Source organism: Electrophorus electricus, chromosome 12 (genome assembly GCF_041902795.1).
Source record: "Electrophorus electricus isolate QZ-2024a chromosome 12, ASM4190279v1, whole genome shotgun sequence".
NCBI lineage: Eukaryota > Metazoa > Chordata > Actinopteri > Gymnotiformes > Gymnotidae > Electrophorus > Electrophorus electricus.
The window spans coordinates 20,410,003-20,427,724 of record NC_137508.1 but is presented as its reverse complement, the minus strand read 5'-3'; the positions used below and the strand labels follow the sequence as shown (position 1 = coordinate 20,427,724).

Sequence of the window (17,722 nt, the reverse complement as noted above, 5' to 3'; positions counted from 1 at the left end):
AGTGATGAGGGAAACAACTATTAGATACATGCTAGTATTCTGGTGAACCAGATCGGAGGCATGTGTGGGAAGAGGTAGGCGTGGCAGTGTGGGGTTGAGCATGATTCCTGGCGTTTGTAACATCAGGTATGTAATAATTACTCTGGCGAACCAGATCGGAGACGTCGGTGGAAAGAGGGAGGCATGGTAGAGCGTAGCTCCAGGAGTTTGTGACAATTAAACAGTAAGCTTCAAGGATGTAGTGGCTCTAAATATATAGTGTGATGAACAGTGGAACTGGGTGAAACTGGGTAAAATTTGCTCTCAAAATTCTAAGAAATGCCATGTCCCATGGAAATAAGAGACAACCATATTCCCACAGAATACATAGTAATGGCACATGCTAGAGTAGGAAGAATTGGAGTAAACTCAGTTTCCCCCAGGTACCAGACTCTTGAGTGGAACAAATTTTTAAAAGGTTCAGCCCTATCCTCAAAAGATAACGATGAATCCACAGCTGTCCATAGCTGAGAGTCCAAGAAAGAATAACTGCCCTGCTGTCTAGGTGGAAAGGATGGCCTAGCTCCCCTCTCCTTGTCAATACAAACCATGTGAGCACAGCTTTCTGTTGGGTCAGCGCAAGATTTACTGGCGCTCTTCTCCATACACATGTAGCTGTCCTGCGATATTTCAGAGAAACCTGTGAAGGCTGGTAGCTGTGATAGGGCAACAAGTAAATTTGATCTAGTTGCCAAGACCATCAACTGGGACAGTCAGTCATTGGGAAACATTCAAACGTGTGGAACAGTCCAAGTGTTTCCACCCATGATATAAAATCTATAGGTGTTGCCCGCTTGACTACTATGGGCGAAACATCTTCTAAATAAGAGCTGAATGCCGTGTTCTCGCCACCTCTTGATGATGCAGTATAGTAAAATAAGGCAACATATTAAGCCTGTGTTACTTTGAGCCAGTGTTGAGAAAACTACAAAGAGAATGAGTTAGGATTATCAAAAGGGTACTTTCAGCATATACCCCAAGATCTAGTACCATCACAGACCCCAGATCAGGCTCATTGAACAATATGCAGTCTCAATTTCCCCATCACAAACTTTTACATTATTTTGAAAGGCAAGAGAGAGAGAAAGGAGACAGGGAGATTTCGTCAGCACTGCAAGCAAAGTGCTTCTGAATTAGTAGGAGGAGGAGCCAGTCTAATATATATACACACACACACACTTCCTCAGATCCGCCCAGTGAGTTTTTCCTTGCCACTGTCGCCCCGGCTTGCTCATTAGGGGCCTGGAGCCATACATCTGTAAAGCTGCTTTGAGATAATGTGTGTTGTAAAAAGTACTATATCTATTATATTCAAAGTTAAATTGATTTAATTTTCTACACTTTTCATTTAAAAATTGTCAGTTTAATAGGTATACATAGCTGTATCTTTAGGTTACCAACATTTCTTCATTTACTTTTTTCAGGAAAATTCAAATTAAATTATTAGATCTAATGTGATTACAATAATTTACACTACTCGTTTACAGGGAAAAATGATTAGATTACAGATTAGTTTAATCAGATTAAAATTTACAGATTAATTTGTACCTTTGTTACATTGCAACTTTGTCACATTACTTTGTACTGCATTACCAAACACTGCTTGGATGTCATGTGAATTTGCAGCTCCACAGTCTCACACATACAGAGCTTCACAAATGCACAGGTTCAAACATGCACACCCACATATACACAGAAACATATTTATACCCAAGAATACCCTTAATGAAATAAAGTCAGTATGATTCCACATAACTCATTAATTGCTAATGTTAAAACTTGGACATGAGAGCAAAATGTTGCTGCATGTTTGGAAAGAGAAAATGAATGGTGACTGATTCATGCCGCATGTAAGTGGGTAGTGAATTTAAATTAGGCTATGTGTGTGCAGGAGTGGGGTTTGTGGTGGGGGTTGACATGTCCTTTCTAAACCAGGACCTCAGACATATGAGCTGTGTGTGGTATAGGGCATATTGTGATTCTGTACCATTTTGCAGATGTGCTAGAAATACTTGCCCTGTTGGTTTCTGAGTTCTTGCCTCCCACTTCCCTGTAAACAGTCCCGGGAAGGTGGGAACATCTATTCTGGGTCTGCTTGTTTTTGTTTTTAACCCACTTACATTGTCAACATACTGCATGCACAGTGGAAAGGGGTTTTTGTCTTATTTGAAATCCAGAATCCAACATGCACATGTGCATAAAGAGCCTTTAGCTTCATGAACCTGTCTGTGCCAGACATTAATCAGGTTATTCACACGAGAGCCCATGTTTTAGCTGAAGAAGTGAAAGAAATTAATTACAGCGTTAGATTTGAACCAAATCTCAAGCACCTTCTTCCTCAAAGGAAAGGACAAAATATCAGTTCATCTGGTTTCCTAAAATAAATAAATACTTTTAGTCTGTGACACAATTACTCATGCAGTCAGTTCAACTAATGCCATTCATTCTATAGCTGTATTCTCAGGTGTTGTAACGATTAAACAAACATTGGTCGGTAACGGTTGGTCGGCCATCCACCAGGAGGGACACGCCTATTCCAGAAAGGGGCCATACTACATTCTTGCCTCGCTCCCAATCGCCTACCTTTTAATGTAATACACCTGTTTCTCATCTTCCCCGCTATTTAAACCTGTAGGTCCCTGGAGAGGGCGCTGCACATTAGCAGGCCTAATGCAACGCTACCCAGAACCTCAGAGTATATTACATTTTTGGTTGTTTGTGAGTTTTCTTAAGATCTTTGTTTAATGGAGAATAAAGAGCACTCTGGCTCGATCTGCCTCTCGCTTCTTCTGTGCCGCCGACGTCAAAGACGATCCAATTGCAAGAGGTTTTATTACCGAAATGAAACAGATCCGTGCGGTCAGGCAGGTATTCGCAGTCAGGTTGTTCCAAGGTTGATAACATGGGGCAGAGTCCGGGGGGTGTCCATGGGTCAGGCAGGAGACGAGGTCTAAAAAAACAGAAGTCGAAAACCAGGAACACAAATAAGATTCTAGAACGCTCTATACGCACCAAGGAGTAGCAATACGAGAGAGGGAAGCTTATAAGGAGGGCAGTGATGAGAATGAGGATCAGGTGCGTGCTAGAACTCTGGTGAATCAGATCAGGGGTGTGTTCAAGTAGGCATGGCAGTGCAGGGCTGAGTGTGGTTCCTGGGGTTTGTAACAAGTGCTGTTTGTTCTTAGAAAGTTAAAGAAGATTAAGGGTTTTCTTTCAAAATTGTAGTACGAGCTGATGATGATGATGATTATTATTATTATTATTATTATTGTTGTTGTGGTTGTTTTCTTTAAGGTTGAGTTTACATTGAGTGGGACCCTCATTTTCAAGAGCTACAAGGAGGGTAAAAAAACAAAACAAAAGCAATAGGTTGAGAAACTTGTAAAATAGCAATAAAACAATTAAACATTAAGATATTAAACCAATAAAACAATTAGATACTATAATAAGACAGGCCTTAATAAAATAAACAGGAAATAAATCAAAATATTAATATAAAATAAAATAAGATATTCAACTAAAACAGTTAAACAGAACTAAAATAATTAATGTGCAAGATTTTAAAAACCCTAGGAGAAATGAGCAAGTCAAGCTTTAGAGTATCTCACTAGTGCACCAAAACTAAAAGCAGTTTTACCAGCTTAGTAAAAGCCCGGGGTACCTCAAGTGTCATTAGTGTCCTTCTTTCACAAAGAGCATGGAGGTAATATACTCTATTAAAATGCAAAACAGACATATTTGAGACACATAGTTGCAGACAAAACTGTATATTCCCCTAGTGATGACGGTTTTAAAAGTCCATTTAAAAGCTACTTTGGTAAGACCAGTTCTCATAGATGCCAACACTGATATAAGGTACTGTGAGTTCATTAGGTCCTGCAATGAAGCATTAGAAACCACAGTAGAATGATGATCCTGTTATTATTTTAATCATAGCACACAATGCCCAATTTCTTTAAGTGCAGGCTATCTGAATCATTAATTTGCCTATATTATCTATGTAATCAATCAACTGTCCAAAAAGCCACCATAAAGCACTGCTACACTGAAAAGGCTGTGCATCACAATCTTAACTGATCTCTCATTGGAGTTTTTGTTTTATTCATTCTCATTTGCTTCCTGTTTTATAATGGAACATGAAGGTAGAAGGGTCTCTATAGTGCTACTTAACTGTTACCGTATTTACTTGAGTCAGAGGTTCTAGGCTGTATTTCACCATAATCTGTTTTTCTAAACTGTGTGGCACCTTTCCTGTGCTCTGTATAGTTTCACTAAAAGGGAAAGTCCTATCCATTAATAATCTCTGAATTCCAGTGCAAACATTCAGACTAAGCTCATCCTCATAAGCATATTATACTGTCGAATATATTGTACAGTCTGTTATACTGTAGAATATCGGCTATCTCCCTTTTTCATATTATACTGGCCACTGTGGAATACTGGCCAACTCCTTTTATTCTGAAATGGTCTGGGGCAAATTTCAAATTTATGCAGGTGAGAGACTAATATTCTCTAATATGAGACAATCTCCTTCACTGTCCCTCCCAGGAACTAGTGTGTTTGTCTGCATATAAGGTGATGGCATGTCTTCACCTATGGATGATTGTTTTTCTGTTGTCAGCGAAGCTCTGCTTTGAAAACCCTAGGGAAATTACTGCAGCTACAGGTGACAGGCAGCAAAAGTTCCTATTGTAGCTGCTGTGGTGACAGATCACTACAGCAATGTCACGGTATATTTACAGAAACATTCTTCATCCACTATCAGGCTTAAGGCTGATTAGGTTATTCAGTTAGATATTTCACTAACACAGTCAGTCATTCAGCCAATCAGTAATACACAAGCACAATCAATAATTCTCCAACACAGTAAGTAATTCACCAGCACAGTTAATGAATTCCCAACATAGTCAGTAAGTCAAATACACAGAGTAGTTAACAGGGTTAGTAACTGACCAACTGTGTTGACCAGGTGTGTCAGGAATTCACCAAGACTAACAATCATTACCACAGTATGGCATTAAATAGGTTAGTGAATTATTAACATAGTCAATTATCCAATCCTAAAATCTGTCAGTAAAATCAATCACACAGTCTAACTAGCATTGTCAGTCATTAAGTCACCAACACATTCACTCAGTTCTCTACAACAGTAATAGACCAACACTGACAGGAAATTACTAATACAGTCTGCCAGACACCAGCAATGTCATTAACAAAGTATTGCAATAATGTATAAAATATAAGATCCTCCAACAAAGTGTGTTTTAAAAACCACCATTTAAAAATAAATAAATAAATCAAATTGATTATCTGTCACTGGACCAGATCAACGACATGAAGTGGATACATATCTTCATGTCATTTATATATATATATATATATATATATATATATATATATATATATATATATATATATATATATATATATCATGCATTTATGCAACTGATTCTTGGAAGGAGATGCAAGAAAATAAGACAAAAGGTAGAACTCCTAGGGTTATGTAAACATAAGGTAGATGTCAAGTAAACATTTATATTATATAGTACTTTTTACAACACATCATCACAAAACAGTTTTACAAATGTATGGGTCCAGATCCCTGAAGAGCAATCCAAAGGCAACAGTGGCAAGGAAAAACTCCCTGGATGGGTTTAAAGAAAAAACCTTGGGATCTTTTACAATCCCACCAGGAACAGCCAGAGGTAGAACACAAATGCAGGAGGCGGTTTATTAAATGAGGAAACACAAATGGTAAAACAAACAGAGGCAAAGGGGTGACAACAGACAACAGACATACTTACCACAATAACCAACAACCAGAGGACAAAACCACAGGGCTTAAATAAGCAAGACACTCAGACACTAAACAGATACAGGTGAACATGGGAACAGCGAAAACTGAAACAAGGAGTTGAGTTGAGGAACAGATAGGGATGGAGAAAATGAAACTAAGGCACAGAACCAGGGAGTGCAGGAAGACTAGGACATCAGGGACGTGAGGAGGGTGGCCATACGTGAGAGGAGCACCAAGACTGAAGATGGAACCCATCTTCCATTAGCCAGCCCAGCTAATAACCAGTTCATGTTATATTTAATCTACGTAGCCACTTCAATGCAGATGTGGGACCTCAGTAACTCCAGTGGGTCTAGGGTGGAGCCTCAGTAAGTAACTCCCGTGGGTCTAGGGTGGATGGGCTGTTTCTGGCATATGGCAGCATCACTTCATCTACTGGCAGATAAAGAAGGTGTGTGGAAGGAGAAGTTGATTGATCACATCAGAAGCCAAATTCCATAAACGAATGAAATGTATTAAACAGCAGTCACACAAATTGAACAGTAACAAATAATAAAAGTTACCAAGTTAAGTATCTGGTCAGTGTTTATAGACTATAGACTGTACAACTGAAGGATATTCTGCCTGGTGGAATAGACATGGATGGCACCAAAGAAAAGAAATAAAAAACACTAAAAAAAACCTCTTGTTCCCTGAGCCCAATTCAATGAATCAAATTAAATCCAAACAAAACATAAATACATGGACATCATATCTTTCTGAATTCTTACTAAGTTAGGAAACAAGACTGTTGAATTCTTATAGCTGAAACTCAACCCCATTCTCTGATGGTATTTTTTCCCATAGGTCAACCAAGTGGAACTAAATTAACCAATGATAGGAAAGCTTTAAGATAGATAGATAGATAGATAGATAGATAGATAGAGAGAGAGAGAGAGAGAGAGAGAGAGAGAGAGAGAGAGAGAGAGAGAGAGAGAGAGAGAGAGAGAGAGAGAGAGAAAACAACAGTATGCACAAATACATGGGTGCCAAGGCAGGTAATAATTACACAGTGAATCCCCCCCCCCCCCCCACACTGGATTTGAATATCAGACTGTTGTGAATCCAGCAACCTTAAATACTGCCACCACTATAAGTCTTCTTTAGTTTGACCTTCTTTCCTGCTGTTAACTGGCACACTGATGCATTAATTTGATCTGCTCCACACATTCAGTAGGACTGCAAACTACTGTAGGAACCTAAAAGCATCCTTTGTGGTTCACTGTGTAGTTCTCTAAAGATCTTCAACCATCAGAGCCTTGGTGTCACTAGTGAACTTGAGTGCAATGTTGAGGTATTTAGAGGTTTTTAAAATTCTGGTCCCTGTTTCAGCTTCCTCTGTAGAGAAGGACCAAAAATGGGGAGAGAGGGACAGAGAGAGAGAGAGAGAGAGAGAGAGAGAGAACATGACTGAAACATATGTTGATATAAGAAGAGATGCAAATGGAGAAATAAGAGTGAGAAATGTGAAAACAGTGCTGCCTTCTCAGTTGTTCAAGAAACATTCCCATGTCCTCCTCAAATAAATAAATAATTTCACAGCATTTTAAAGACATTCTCCTTTGTAAAAATGAATCCGGCTAAAGTAATATTTCTACACTAGACCTTTTAAAACTCTAATGTAAAGCTAATGAGCCAAAGCTGCCAGTAGATGAACTGATGCTGCCATATGCCAGAAACAGCCCACCCAACCTAGAACCATTGTAGTTACTGAGGTAACTCATGAGTTACTTCATCTAAACTGAATTGGCTACTTGGACTAAATCATAAATCATGGTCTTTCTTCCTCAATTCCACCCAGAGAGCTTTTCTTTACCACTGTTTGCTCATTAGGGATCTGGACCCATACATTTGTAAAGCTCTGATTTTAACTTAATGACCTGTCTTGATATTTTCCAACTATGGTGCTACACCTTTCATAACATGCCAAGACCTGATAAAGAACAGAACACATGTTTATGTTAACTGGGTCTATTTTACTAGTTATTATTTTACTGGTTGTGTACTGTCATGTGTTGCTGATCTTTAAATCATTATTTCCCAGAAGTGCGTCACATATAGACAGTGTTGACAAAACCCAGAAGAAGCATCCAGTTGCTTCCACACTGTGTAAGCATTCAATGTTAGACTCAATGCAACTGTGACTTCAAACTCATCGAAAAATTAACAGTTCGATTGAAGGGCAATGATCCTTCTGTAGTCTAACTTTAAAGATGTTTATCACTGTTGCCTTTGCTAGAGAATTAAAACTGAATGAAACTCAGGGCTCACACTAGTTAAGGTTACACAATCTTTTGTATAGCTAGTATTGGTCAACATCATCAAATGTATATTTTTTATGTACCCATACCTTTTCTCTCACCCTGATGTTTGATTGTATAAAATGTACAATATTGCTCTCAGTACCACAGACTGAATAGTTATACCTGTTATTCAAGACACCTGAAGGTCTTCAGCTTCTGCAAGTGTTTATGCTGACACAGTATTCATAAAAGAGTTCTAGGTGTTTGGGATGACAGTAATCTGGACTCACAAACATGTTGGTCAGTTGTGAGACACTTAAAGGGAGAGACACATACAGAGAGTGAGAGGTAGAAAGGAAGACAAAGAGAGAGACCATGTCCCCGTGGATGCTGGGTTTTGTTTCTGTTATAACTAAAAATGACGCATTGCAGTACATGTCTCTGCATAACCTAATGGATAAACAGTGATTTTATGTATAACAATGTGAGGACGAGCTATTGTGTTGTCCTGTGGAGCCCTATGGAAGATCATTTTATCAACCATAACTTACTTCAGACCCAATATTTCATCAAATAAATCCTCCTACATCATTTTCAAATACAGGGCAAGAAGGAGGAGTTCATGTTTTCTTTTTGATCTGTATCTAAGAAAATGAGAACAGCTTTTGGATGACAGTAGTGCTAATTATCCACCTACCCATTCCTCCTTCCAGCAACACAAGCATATCAGCATTTCAAACACCGCCTCAAGTGCAAACAACATATTTAATTCAGCTTTATGGTAACTTTTAACAGTTTCTGTTTAATTGCATTTTACACAGCTCTACTCCCCCATCTAGTGGCAGATTTTGTACAGGAGTACTGACTCCCATGAACCCCTGTGAGAAAAGAAAATAGAAGAAAAATAAGTTTAGAATTTTGATTTCACAATACTTAACAATAAAATGTTAATGAAAATTACGTTTTTGTAATGTATGGACTGTATCATAAATATTTGTTTGTTTGTTTTGTGAGTGTGGCTTGATATTTATTATTCATTGCTCTTGCATGTAACTAAGTTCTTCTCACCTTGGATACAAGAAGGCCAAGATGAACATATGGAGTAGGAGTGAAGGGTTATGTTTCATTATGTGTGATTTTGTGCACTTATTCACCTACTTTCATTGTTTTAAAAAATCCAGCTATCTGAATAACAGACACAGTTAATCAGGATATCCTGCCCACAAAGATGAAACATATGATAGATGTTAAATATTTTTAATAGTTTCTGGGGCATGTGCTGAAATTCTTTATTTTTTATAATGTCAGATCTCACTGTATACCCAAATCCAGGATGAATTTGACCATTAACATGATTTGTGGAGAATGTATTTTTGATTTTTAGGCATTTATATTAATTACAGCAGTTCCTTTTTTTTTTATTATGTTTAAAAATAAATTTCTTAAAGAATGTCTGCATGAAATCTTAAACACCTTACATGTAGCTGACACTTTTATCCAAAGCAACTTACAACTATGACTGAATACAGAATGAGCAATTCTGTTAAGGTCAGGGACCCAACAGTGAGGCTTGAACTGGCAACCTTCTGATTTCTAGGCAAGGACCTTAACCACTGAGCTTCCACTACTCACCTTAACTCACCCCACACGCACACATACACATATACATTCTCTCATACACACATACACAAAGAAATAATGTTGAATTTCAGAAGTCATTTTTCATGATGCTAACTTTATTAATGTTATAAAAAAAAAATTAAAAACAGACTGTAAAAATATTTAAAATTATATTGTTAATACAGCTTCTTTGTGTTACTGTGATATTTCAGCAATGGCCAACCAACACAGATCAACAGTAGTTATAGAAAATGTAAAAGATTCATCCTCAGGGAGAGGTTCTTACATTTGTACAAGAAAAATGTTCTCTCCAAGTATACAATTTTTCTAATTATAATACCTATAAACAATAAATGATTGATAAAAATACTTGGAAGACAGATCACTGTTTAATATTATTCCAGAGCCATTGTCACAGAGGTAGCTTCTCAAATTATTACTCCTTAACAAGAGTTTCATTTCTTCCCACTGGGAAGCTATTTTCAATTTGCATAATGAGTAAAAATACAGTTTCAGCTGGAAAACACATTTTAAAAGAAGTATGTTGATGGTATTTTGACTGAGCTGTAATTAATCTACTTGCTGATGCTACTTCACACTACATAAACAACTAATTCTGTACACAGTAACTTACATCACAAGTTTTTGCCTATATGGTTATTCTCAAGTTTCTCTTGTCTGTCCACAGTTACCACAGTACCAGTATATGCCTGTTTACACAACTACAAAGAGAAAGTGCCCAGTAGTTGCTTAAGATTCACAAACTAGAGTACCATATCAAACATGAAACAACAATATAGAAACTCATTGAAACATAGGAAAGTCTTATACATAAGTGTATGTAGAAATACAAGCAGATTCTTAATCACATATACAATGCAGAAATTAGACAAATTTTTAAATGATTCACATTCTGCTTTGTGGCACCATTAAAGTTTTAAATATAATCCCTTTCCAACATGGGAAACCTCTTCCCATCACAACAATGGAAATAAACCTTTTTTCAGCTCTTCTTTGAGTCCAGTGAAGAAGCCTCTAGTTGCCATGACAATATGCCATACAGGGGGAGTACTGTTTCTCAGTACATGGATTCATCAACAAACCCATCTGAAACAAAATGACAAAATGGGATTATTTCTACAATCATGTCCACTTTACATCTTTTTTAGAAATTAATATTAATGCTACTTATTTGTGATAAAGACTTTTTTTCATTCTGTGAATAATAGCCCTAACCCAAGGTGCCAGTGTGCTGTATAGAATTACATTACCTTGCTGGAAGTCATCATGTAGGTAAAGACTGAGTTGATGCAACTCAATGTTGTCTTCATGGCACCCATGCCTGGAGACACAGGGCCCCAGACTGCTGTCTGCTGAGTGGAGGTCTAAAGGTGGAGAGTCCACAAGCGTGTCAAGGGTGAGAGCTTGCACTTCAGCCACATCCTCCAGCGGAGCTCTGGAAACCTGCCCCCAACTGCAACTAGCCTCCCTCTTCGCCGGCTCCCCGGTCCAGTCCTTCAGGATGCTGCCAATAACTCCCTCATCCAGGAGTGGTTCAGGGTTCAGTGGGGCCATGGGTAGCCAGCAGGGGGCATGGTTAACCCAAGGGACGGAGCTTTTAGCACGGTATATGTCGAAGCTACTGGCCAGTGAGGAGATCTGATGGGCCAGTATGCTGATCTCTACCTGTTCCCTCTCGCTGTAGTGCAAAGAGCTGTCAGCAGTGGTGGATGGATCTGGGGTCAGCTGCTCTATTGGGGAGGAGGACCCAGAATTGTCAGAAACATGATAAGCTCCATCACCCCCTGACATGGGCAGTGGAGGCAAGCTAAAGTCGTCAGGATGGAGCACACAGTTAGATGAATCATCACAAGTTTCCGTCTGGTAGTTGGGTACCAGATTACCTTCATTCAGGCAGTCTTGGTAGGAGTACGTTGTCTGTGTTGAAGGGTGGGAGTCCAAGCTGAACGAGCTAAGAGTAAATGCATGGGAGGGGAGCTGGTCACAGGGCTGGGGGCAGAATGAAGGAGACACCAACCTTCCAGAATGACCATATACTTCCTGCATGAAGTCCGAACTACAGTCGTCATTTGCTGCAGAGGAAAAAGAGGAGGCAGGGCTGTAAGGAGGTGTGGAGAAGAATGCTTGGTGGTCTCCCGTGGCAGTACATGAGTCCCCCTTGTCCCTGCTCGGGCTAGCTGATGCGCAGTAAGACACTGTAGGCTCAGATAAACGCCTGGACTTTCTCTTCTGCCTGTCATACTGGGCATTGCACTCTGCCTGTCTCTTAGGGGACCTGCTGGGGCCCCAGGGCATCTGGGACGCTGGAGGACTGAGAGACAGATTGCTGGAAAGTTTCTCCCTCATATAAATGGCCTCTGTTTCACTGTGAATTAGGGGAAAAAATTATGAATGTCTATTGCACTTACATTGGTCGCATGTATTGTTAGATTGTATTGTGTTGTAAGTTTTCATCATTCTGCTACTACATTTAGGCTCTTATTATAAAGAAAGGGCTGAAAGATTTACCTGATGACATAGTTTGTGCAAGTTACTTCCTGGCTCTGAGCCTCTTTAGCTGCCCACACATAGAGCCAGACCCAGGCCAGGTCTTTAGCCTGAAGTCTTAGGACCAGCTCCAGCTGCCCATCTCCACTCTGCTGCACTGCAGGAGGGAAACAGAGAATGGCACACAACATCACACCATAGGAATGGTCACACCGCAAGAAATAAAATTGGACCCAACCCTACACAAAATTAAAAAAAAGACCTGGGAGGAAACAGTTTAGAGTTTACTCAAACACTCACTTAGGTGCTTGTGCCCGCACGCACTCACTGAAAGGTCATCTGGGTGGAGCAAGCTGTACCAGGAACGCCCAACAATCTCCTCTGCCTTGTATCCCAGGTGAAAGACTACACTGTATAAATAACATTCTTTTAATGCTCTAAAGTGAACAAGAGCTGCCAGAATGTACATTTAACCCTCCTTAGGTTCTATCCAACCTAATAAACTGAAACCCAGCCTTTCCTGTTATCATTAAACACACATCGCAAGCAGTTCCACAACAAACATTTGTGTACTGTATCTCACAAATGTAGAACTTTTAAATCTGAACATAAGGAACCAAAAGGATGATACCTGTCATGGGCATGCCTGTAGCTCATGTCTGGTCTGTGGAGGGTTTGGAAGTGCACGCTCACAGAATCGCTCTCCCTCTGTCTGCTCACAATGGGAGTGCACAGCGCCACAAACAGGCGGTGCTGTGGGCCATCCTGAAAGCGGCCCCTTACCAGCAGGGGACAGCAACTACCATGCTGCAGCCTGAAAGCTTTAGAAGTATGCATCCGACACACAAAACTCTTCTCTTAGAGGTGGGCAAAGACATGTAGAATGTGAGAGAAAGAGAGAGACAAGCGGGGATTACAGATTTTATTTTTTTTAAATGTAGCTTCCTAAACATTTGCGGAGGGTTTTTTTTTTTTTTTGTATTATTGTATACCTCATGTGACTCACCTGTTGCAACGTCATCTACCTCCAAGTTGAATTTCACTGTATCTACATCACAATTATCAACCATGTCATAGAATGTGTCTCCTTGCAATACATCAACCTGTGGAAGAATTACACAATATAAGCATCCAATGTAATCCAATCATGAGGCCTGCTTACATCTGAAAATAATTTAATTGCTTAAGAAATATTTCATGAGGATTAAATATCCAACCATATTCACAACACCAGATGAGGTCTCACTTACCATTGAGAAGCCGAGATATTGGGACACATTTTCAGACAAATAGATTAGCTTTCCCTCTTTGGTCATCGCCACAATGAAGCCAGGCAGAGCATGCAGCAGATCTTCATATGGATGCATGAAACCTTCCTCACTGCTCCCTTTATGACCTGCAGTAAGGAAGACAAAAAATACAGATGACTAAAACTAACTTGGCTGATTCAAAGTCATACGTCTAATGCTACTGTGTCCAGATGAGTTTAGATCCGTCACCACCACACACTAAGCCTCTCAGTGGTCCCCAATAGCCTCAGGAGGTGACTCCTTACGTGGGAGGAGCACGGATTTCCGGATGAAGGTGCAGATGACAGACATGGAGTGGAGGTAGGAGAGGCGCTCCTGCTCTTCTGCGGAGATGGGCAGCAGCGCTCGCATGTTCCGGATCTCTCCGTTGATGTGGTCACGTCGTGCTTTGGATGCACCTTTAGTGGATCTGCAGGAGACCAAAGAGAGCAAGGTCAGATCAGTCTCTGTGACAACAACACTCAAAGCATGCCTAACACACTCTGCACCCTCCGCTTCTGAGCTATATTTTAGCTACATGTTGACTACCTTCTAAATAAAAAGCAATGCTACTGTATGTTGAGAAAGATTATTTTCCTTTTTCTAACATCACCTCTTAGAATTCAACATTCACTCTCAAAGGAAACCTTTAGGAAGCTGTGAAAACCTCTGAAAACCTCTCAGTGGCTGCAGTAGTGAAGTGTGCTTTAGAGGCGAGAAGCATTCTGTGTGTGCTAGTGTAGTGGGTGTCTGGGGGAAAAGGCTATAGCTAAGCTCTTACTTGAACATTCCTTAATGGAGAACTGCATGTTACAAGCAGAACCAGAAATAAATTATCCCCTTATGCTCAGCATAGGAGAAAATTAAACTGAGAGTAAATGACTGGCCAAAACATGACATTGCAATTTTACTATTACTACTACTAGTATTGTACTATTTTTTACTATTATTACTATTTCATATTACTTGTTATGTTTCTTACTGTAAAAGGTCTATTTGCATGAATTACAAATTGTATAGTACTTCTGATACAATTTGAACTCAAGTAAAAAGCCGTTCGTAGTCCATAACCGCTAGAGGGAGCAGCATGGCTCCAACTACATAAAACTATACCACTGAACTTAGAGCAATGAACTCGCCTGAATCGCTTGCAAATTCTAGGACTGATGTTTTCGTTGGTTAGAGGGGTGCAGGATGAGGAGCTGCTTCTTGCACTTGCAGGATTCTTGCAAGAGCTACATCCGACCGTCATGTTCGCAGTTACGTTTCTAATTAGAGGCGCAAAAAGCGTTTTTATGTTTACAAAACTCTAGAAACGTGCGAACAAAAATAAGAATAAACAAATTTAATTAATAGACTAATTTAAATGCGAATGCAACCTTTATAATAGCCTAAATGTAAATGAAGTAAGTCAACAACAACTGAAATGTCATAGTTAATCAGAACGCCAACCTGACATTTTCTTACCTTTGCCTGAGGGTTGTCCGAAGCCTTGTGTCCACCTCTCACGCCCTCCTTCTTTTTATAGTCGGTCTGACCATTAACCCGATATCTTTGTTTTAAAATCTGGCTCAGAGGGGGAAAACGGTCAGCGTTACTTGTTGTGACGCAATGACAAGAAAGGAGATATTTTTAGTCGCGAAACACTAAAAATATATGCTGTAGGACAGCCCCCGGCGGAGTAGGGGGCTGGCTCTAGAAACAATAAAACCACGGACGCCAATTAAACGGGTCCCGACTGGAGAAGCGCTCGAGCAGCATGAATTCTGCGCAAAAGTGAATAGTTTGGGTTCATGCACGGAAAAAAACAAAGCACACAACAAAAGAAGTTTCTCAAAAATAAAATTAAATACACCATAACTCTAGCAGTATCCTAACTAGGTTTTACAAACGAATCCGATTATCAATTTAGTGTGAGCTGATTGCACTTTTTCTGTAAAGCAATTTTCAGAAATCCCAGAAGGGATGAACAGCTGTGAAATAGGAAACAAAGCTAGACAAAACATTTTGAAGAACAAAAAAAAAAAAGTGATTTTAATAATTCAGTTGTAACCAGATATTACAACTGCTTGCTTGTAAAGCATCTTACAGGCAGTGGTTGAGGTCCTTGACTTGTAATCAGAAAGTTGCTGGTTCAAGCCCCACCACAGCCAAGTTTCCACTGTTAGGCCCCTGAGCAAGACCCTTAACCTCAAGTCATAGGCAGTCATAATTGTAAGCTGCATTGGATAAAAGTGTCACATAAATACTAATTCACCACCAGTGTAAGCATTGTGTGTGTCTTTATGCTCTAGTTAAATTTCTAATTCATTTTGTTTGCGAACCTGGTGACCAGCCAGGTGAATATTTGTGTGTGTGTGTGTGTGTGTGTGTTTGTGCGGTGTGTCCGAAGAGGAAGAGAGGGGATGCTGGTAAGCATGTCAGAGGAGAGGATTGTGCTGCATCGTGGACAGTGGACGTGATTTAGATTACTCACACAGCTATTATAACTACAGGTCCCTTTAAAGGGACCTATGGTAAAGTACATACAGATTTTGTTGTGTTTTTGGCTCCCAGCCTGTCATATTATAGTCTAATTAATTTGAACATACGTTTTAAGCATTAAGCATCTCTATAGTAAAGACTTTGTTACCGAAGTTGAACTTAATGCAACCTTATACTACTCTTAAATAATATGTGAAATATCTGAAGTTTCACACCTATAGGCAAAACAATACAAATCATTGTTGCTGTAATACTAACAACTCCACTTGTCAGCTCATTGAAGACACTGAATCAATTTCCTGCCCTGCAGTGTGCAGTTAAATTGGGTGACACCAGCTGGAAGCTGGAAGAAATCCCTGAAATCTTGCATTGTTCTTGCAAGCATTCTTCTGACAACCTGTTATAAACATGATCTCTGGTCTAAACAAAACTGGTTTAATAGAAATCAGTGAATACCAAGAGACACACATTGTGGACACACATACAAACAATAACAAATTCAGGTAGGTAACTTGCATAATTTTGACTGAAGACTGAAGACCCATTTGCTAAGACCAGTATTTGTCATTACCCTAGACTAAAAAGGGCTTTCTACTATTTTTGTTAACATGGAGTGATTATATTATATTCTAAAGTTACTCAAGTCCACCTAGAGAAAATGTTCACAAATATGTCTAACTAGTGCTTTAAAAGTTCTATGGATGAAGGTGCTATAATGCATATATTTTGGTTTTGCGATAAAGTACAAGGTTACTGGAAGGAAATTCACACTGACATACAAAAATTACATGGCATTATTTCAGGTGACAATTTGCAACATCCAGCTGTTCAGCTTCTGAAATCTGTAAACATTTCTGTAAATATTCTAATTTTCTGTGCTAAAAATATATATCTTGCAGTAATGGTGAACACCAGATGTTTCCTCTTCTAAGATGTAGTTATATCAGACCTCTGATTGGATACCATTAGAAAAATTACCATATGATGTAAACCCTAATTCAGAAACTTTTGGGCTGTAGGCAATTGTGTGTGTGTGTGTGTGTGTGTGTGTGTGTGTGTGTATGTATATATATTATATATATATATATATGCCAGCAAATGCAATGTCAATCCTGGAACCATGTAATAAAAAACACTACATAAAGATCATAAATAAGGGGGCAAGAGGGTAAGCACATTATGAGATTAGTGGAAATGTTTTTTTTCATAAAATAGATTAAATCTTTGATCAGACTGTTAAGTAACATTAATAACCTATTATGCTATCTGATTATTAGACCATTATTTTCCATGGTTATGATAGTAACATCATTATAAGCAGTGGTAATAAATTTCAGTGTGTTAGATTAATACATTTAACAATGGTTTGGCCGTTTCACAAGTTAATGGAGATCTACTTATCTGTCATTATTAAATGTCTGATGCAGTTAATGTAAGAAAGAAGAAGTACTTCATGTCATATTTACATTAGCTTAGATCTTATTTTAAGGATTGCTACTGATGAAGAAAACACAAATATATTTATTATATTAAATAAAAATTGAGTTCATAAGCAGACAGGTTGATGGGGAGTTCACCGTCCTCCAAATACTGAGCAGCAGTGCTAAACCAATCAATATCAAAAACTCAAACATTTGGAGACGCACATTTCTCATCTCAAATGTGACTAAATTTCCCCGAATTGGATAATGAATTAAACATGT

General features: G+C 39.0%; 1 protein-coding gene across 3 annotated transcripts; it reads right to left on the bottom strand.

Moving 5' to 3' along the window:
- Positions 1-9,833: 9,833 nt before the first annotated feature.
- On the bottom strand, positions 9,834-15,159 carry npas4l (neuronal PAS domain protein 4 like). 3 transcript variants are annotated; one of them, XM_027010562.3, is made up of 10 exons: positions 15,003-15,159; positions 14,675-14,803; positions 13,802-13,965; positions 13,497-13,642; positions 13,253-13,349; positions 12,878-13,103; positions 12,547-12,656; positions 12,268-12,403; positions 11,010-12,124; positions 9,834-10,845 (listed from the first exon to the last, which is right to left on the bottom strand). In XM_027010562.3, exons 2-10 carry the CDS (start codon positions 14,785-14,787, stop codon positions 10,817-10,819), a joined length of 2,136 nt encoding a protein of 711 aa, XP_026866363.2. In that variant the 5' UTR covers positions 14,788-14,803; positions 15,003-15,159; the 3' UTR covers positions 9,834-10,816. The 3 variants fall into 3 exon arrangements, with proteins under 3 accessions (XP_026866363.2, XP_081580475.1, XP_081580476.1); XM_081724349.1 differs by lacking the exon at positions 15,003-15,159 and having other exon boundaries at positions 14,675-14,994; XM_081724350.1 differs by lacking the exon at positions 15,003-15,159 and having other exon boundaries at positions 12,878-13,067; positions 14,675-14,994.
- Between the last annotated feature and the right edge of the window lie 2,563 nt (positions 15,160-17,722).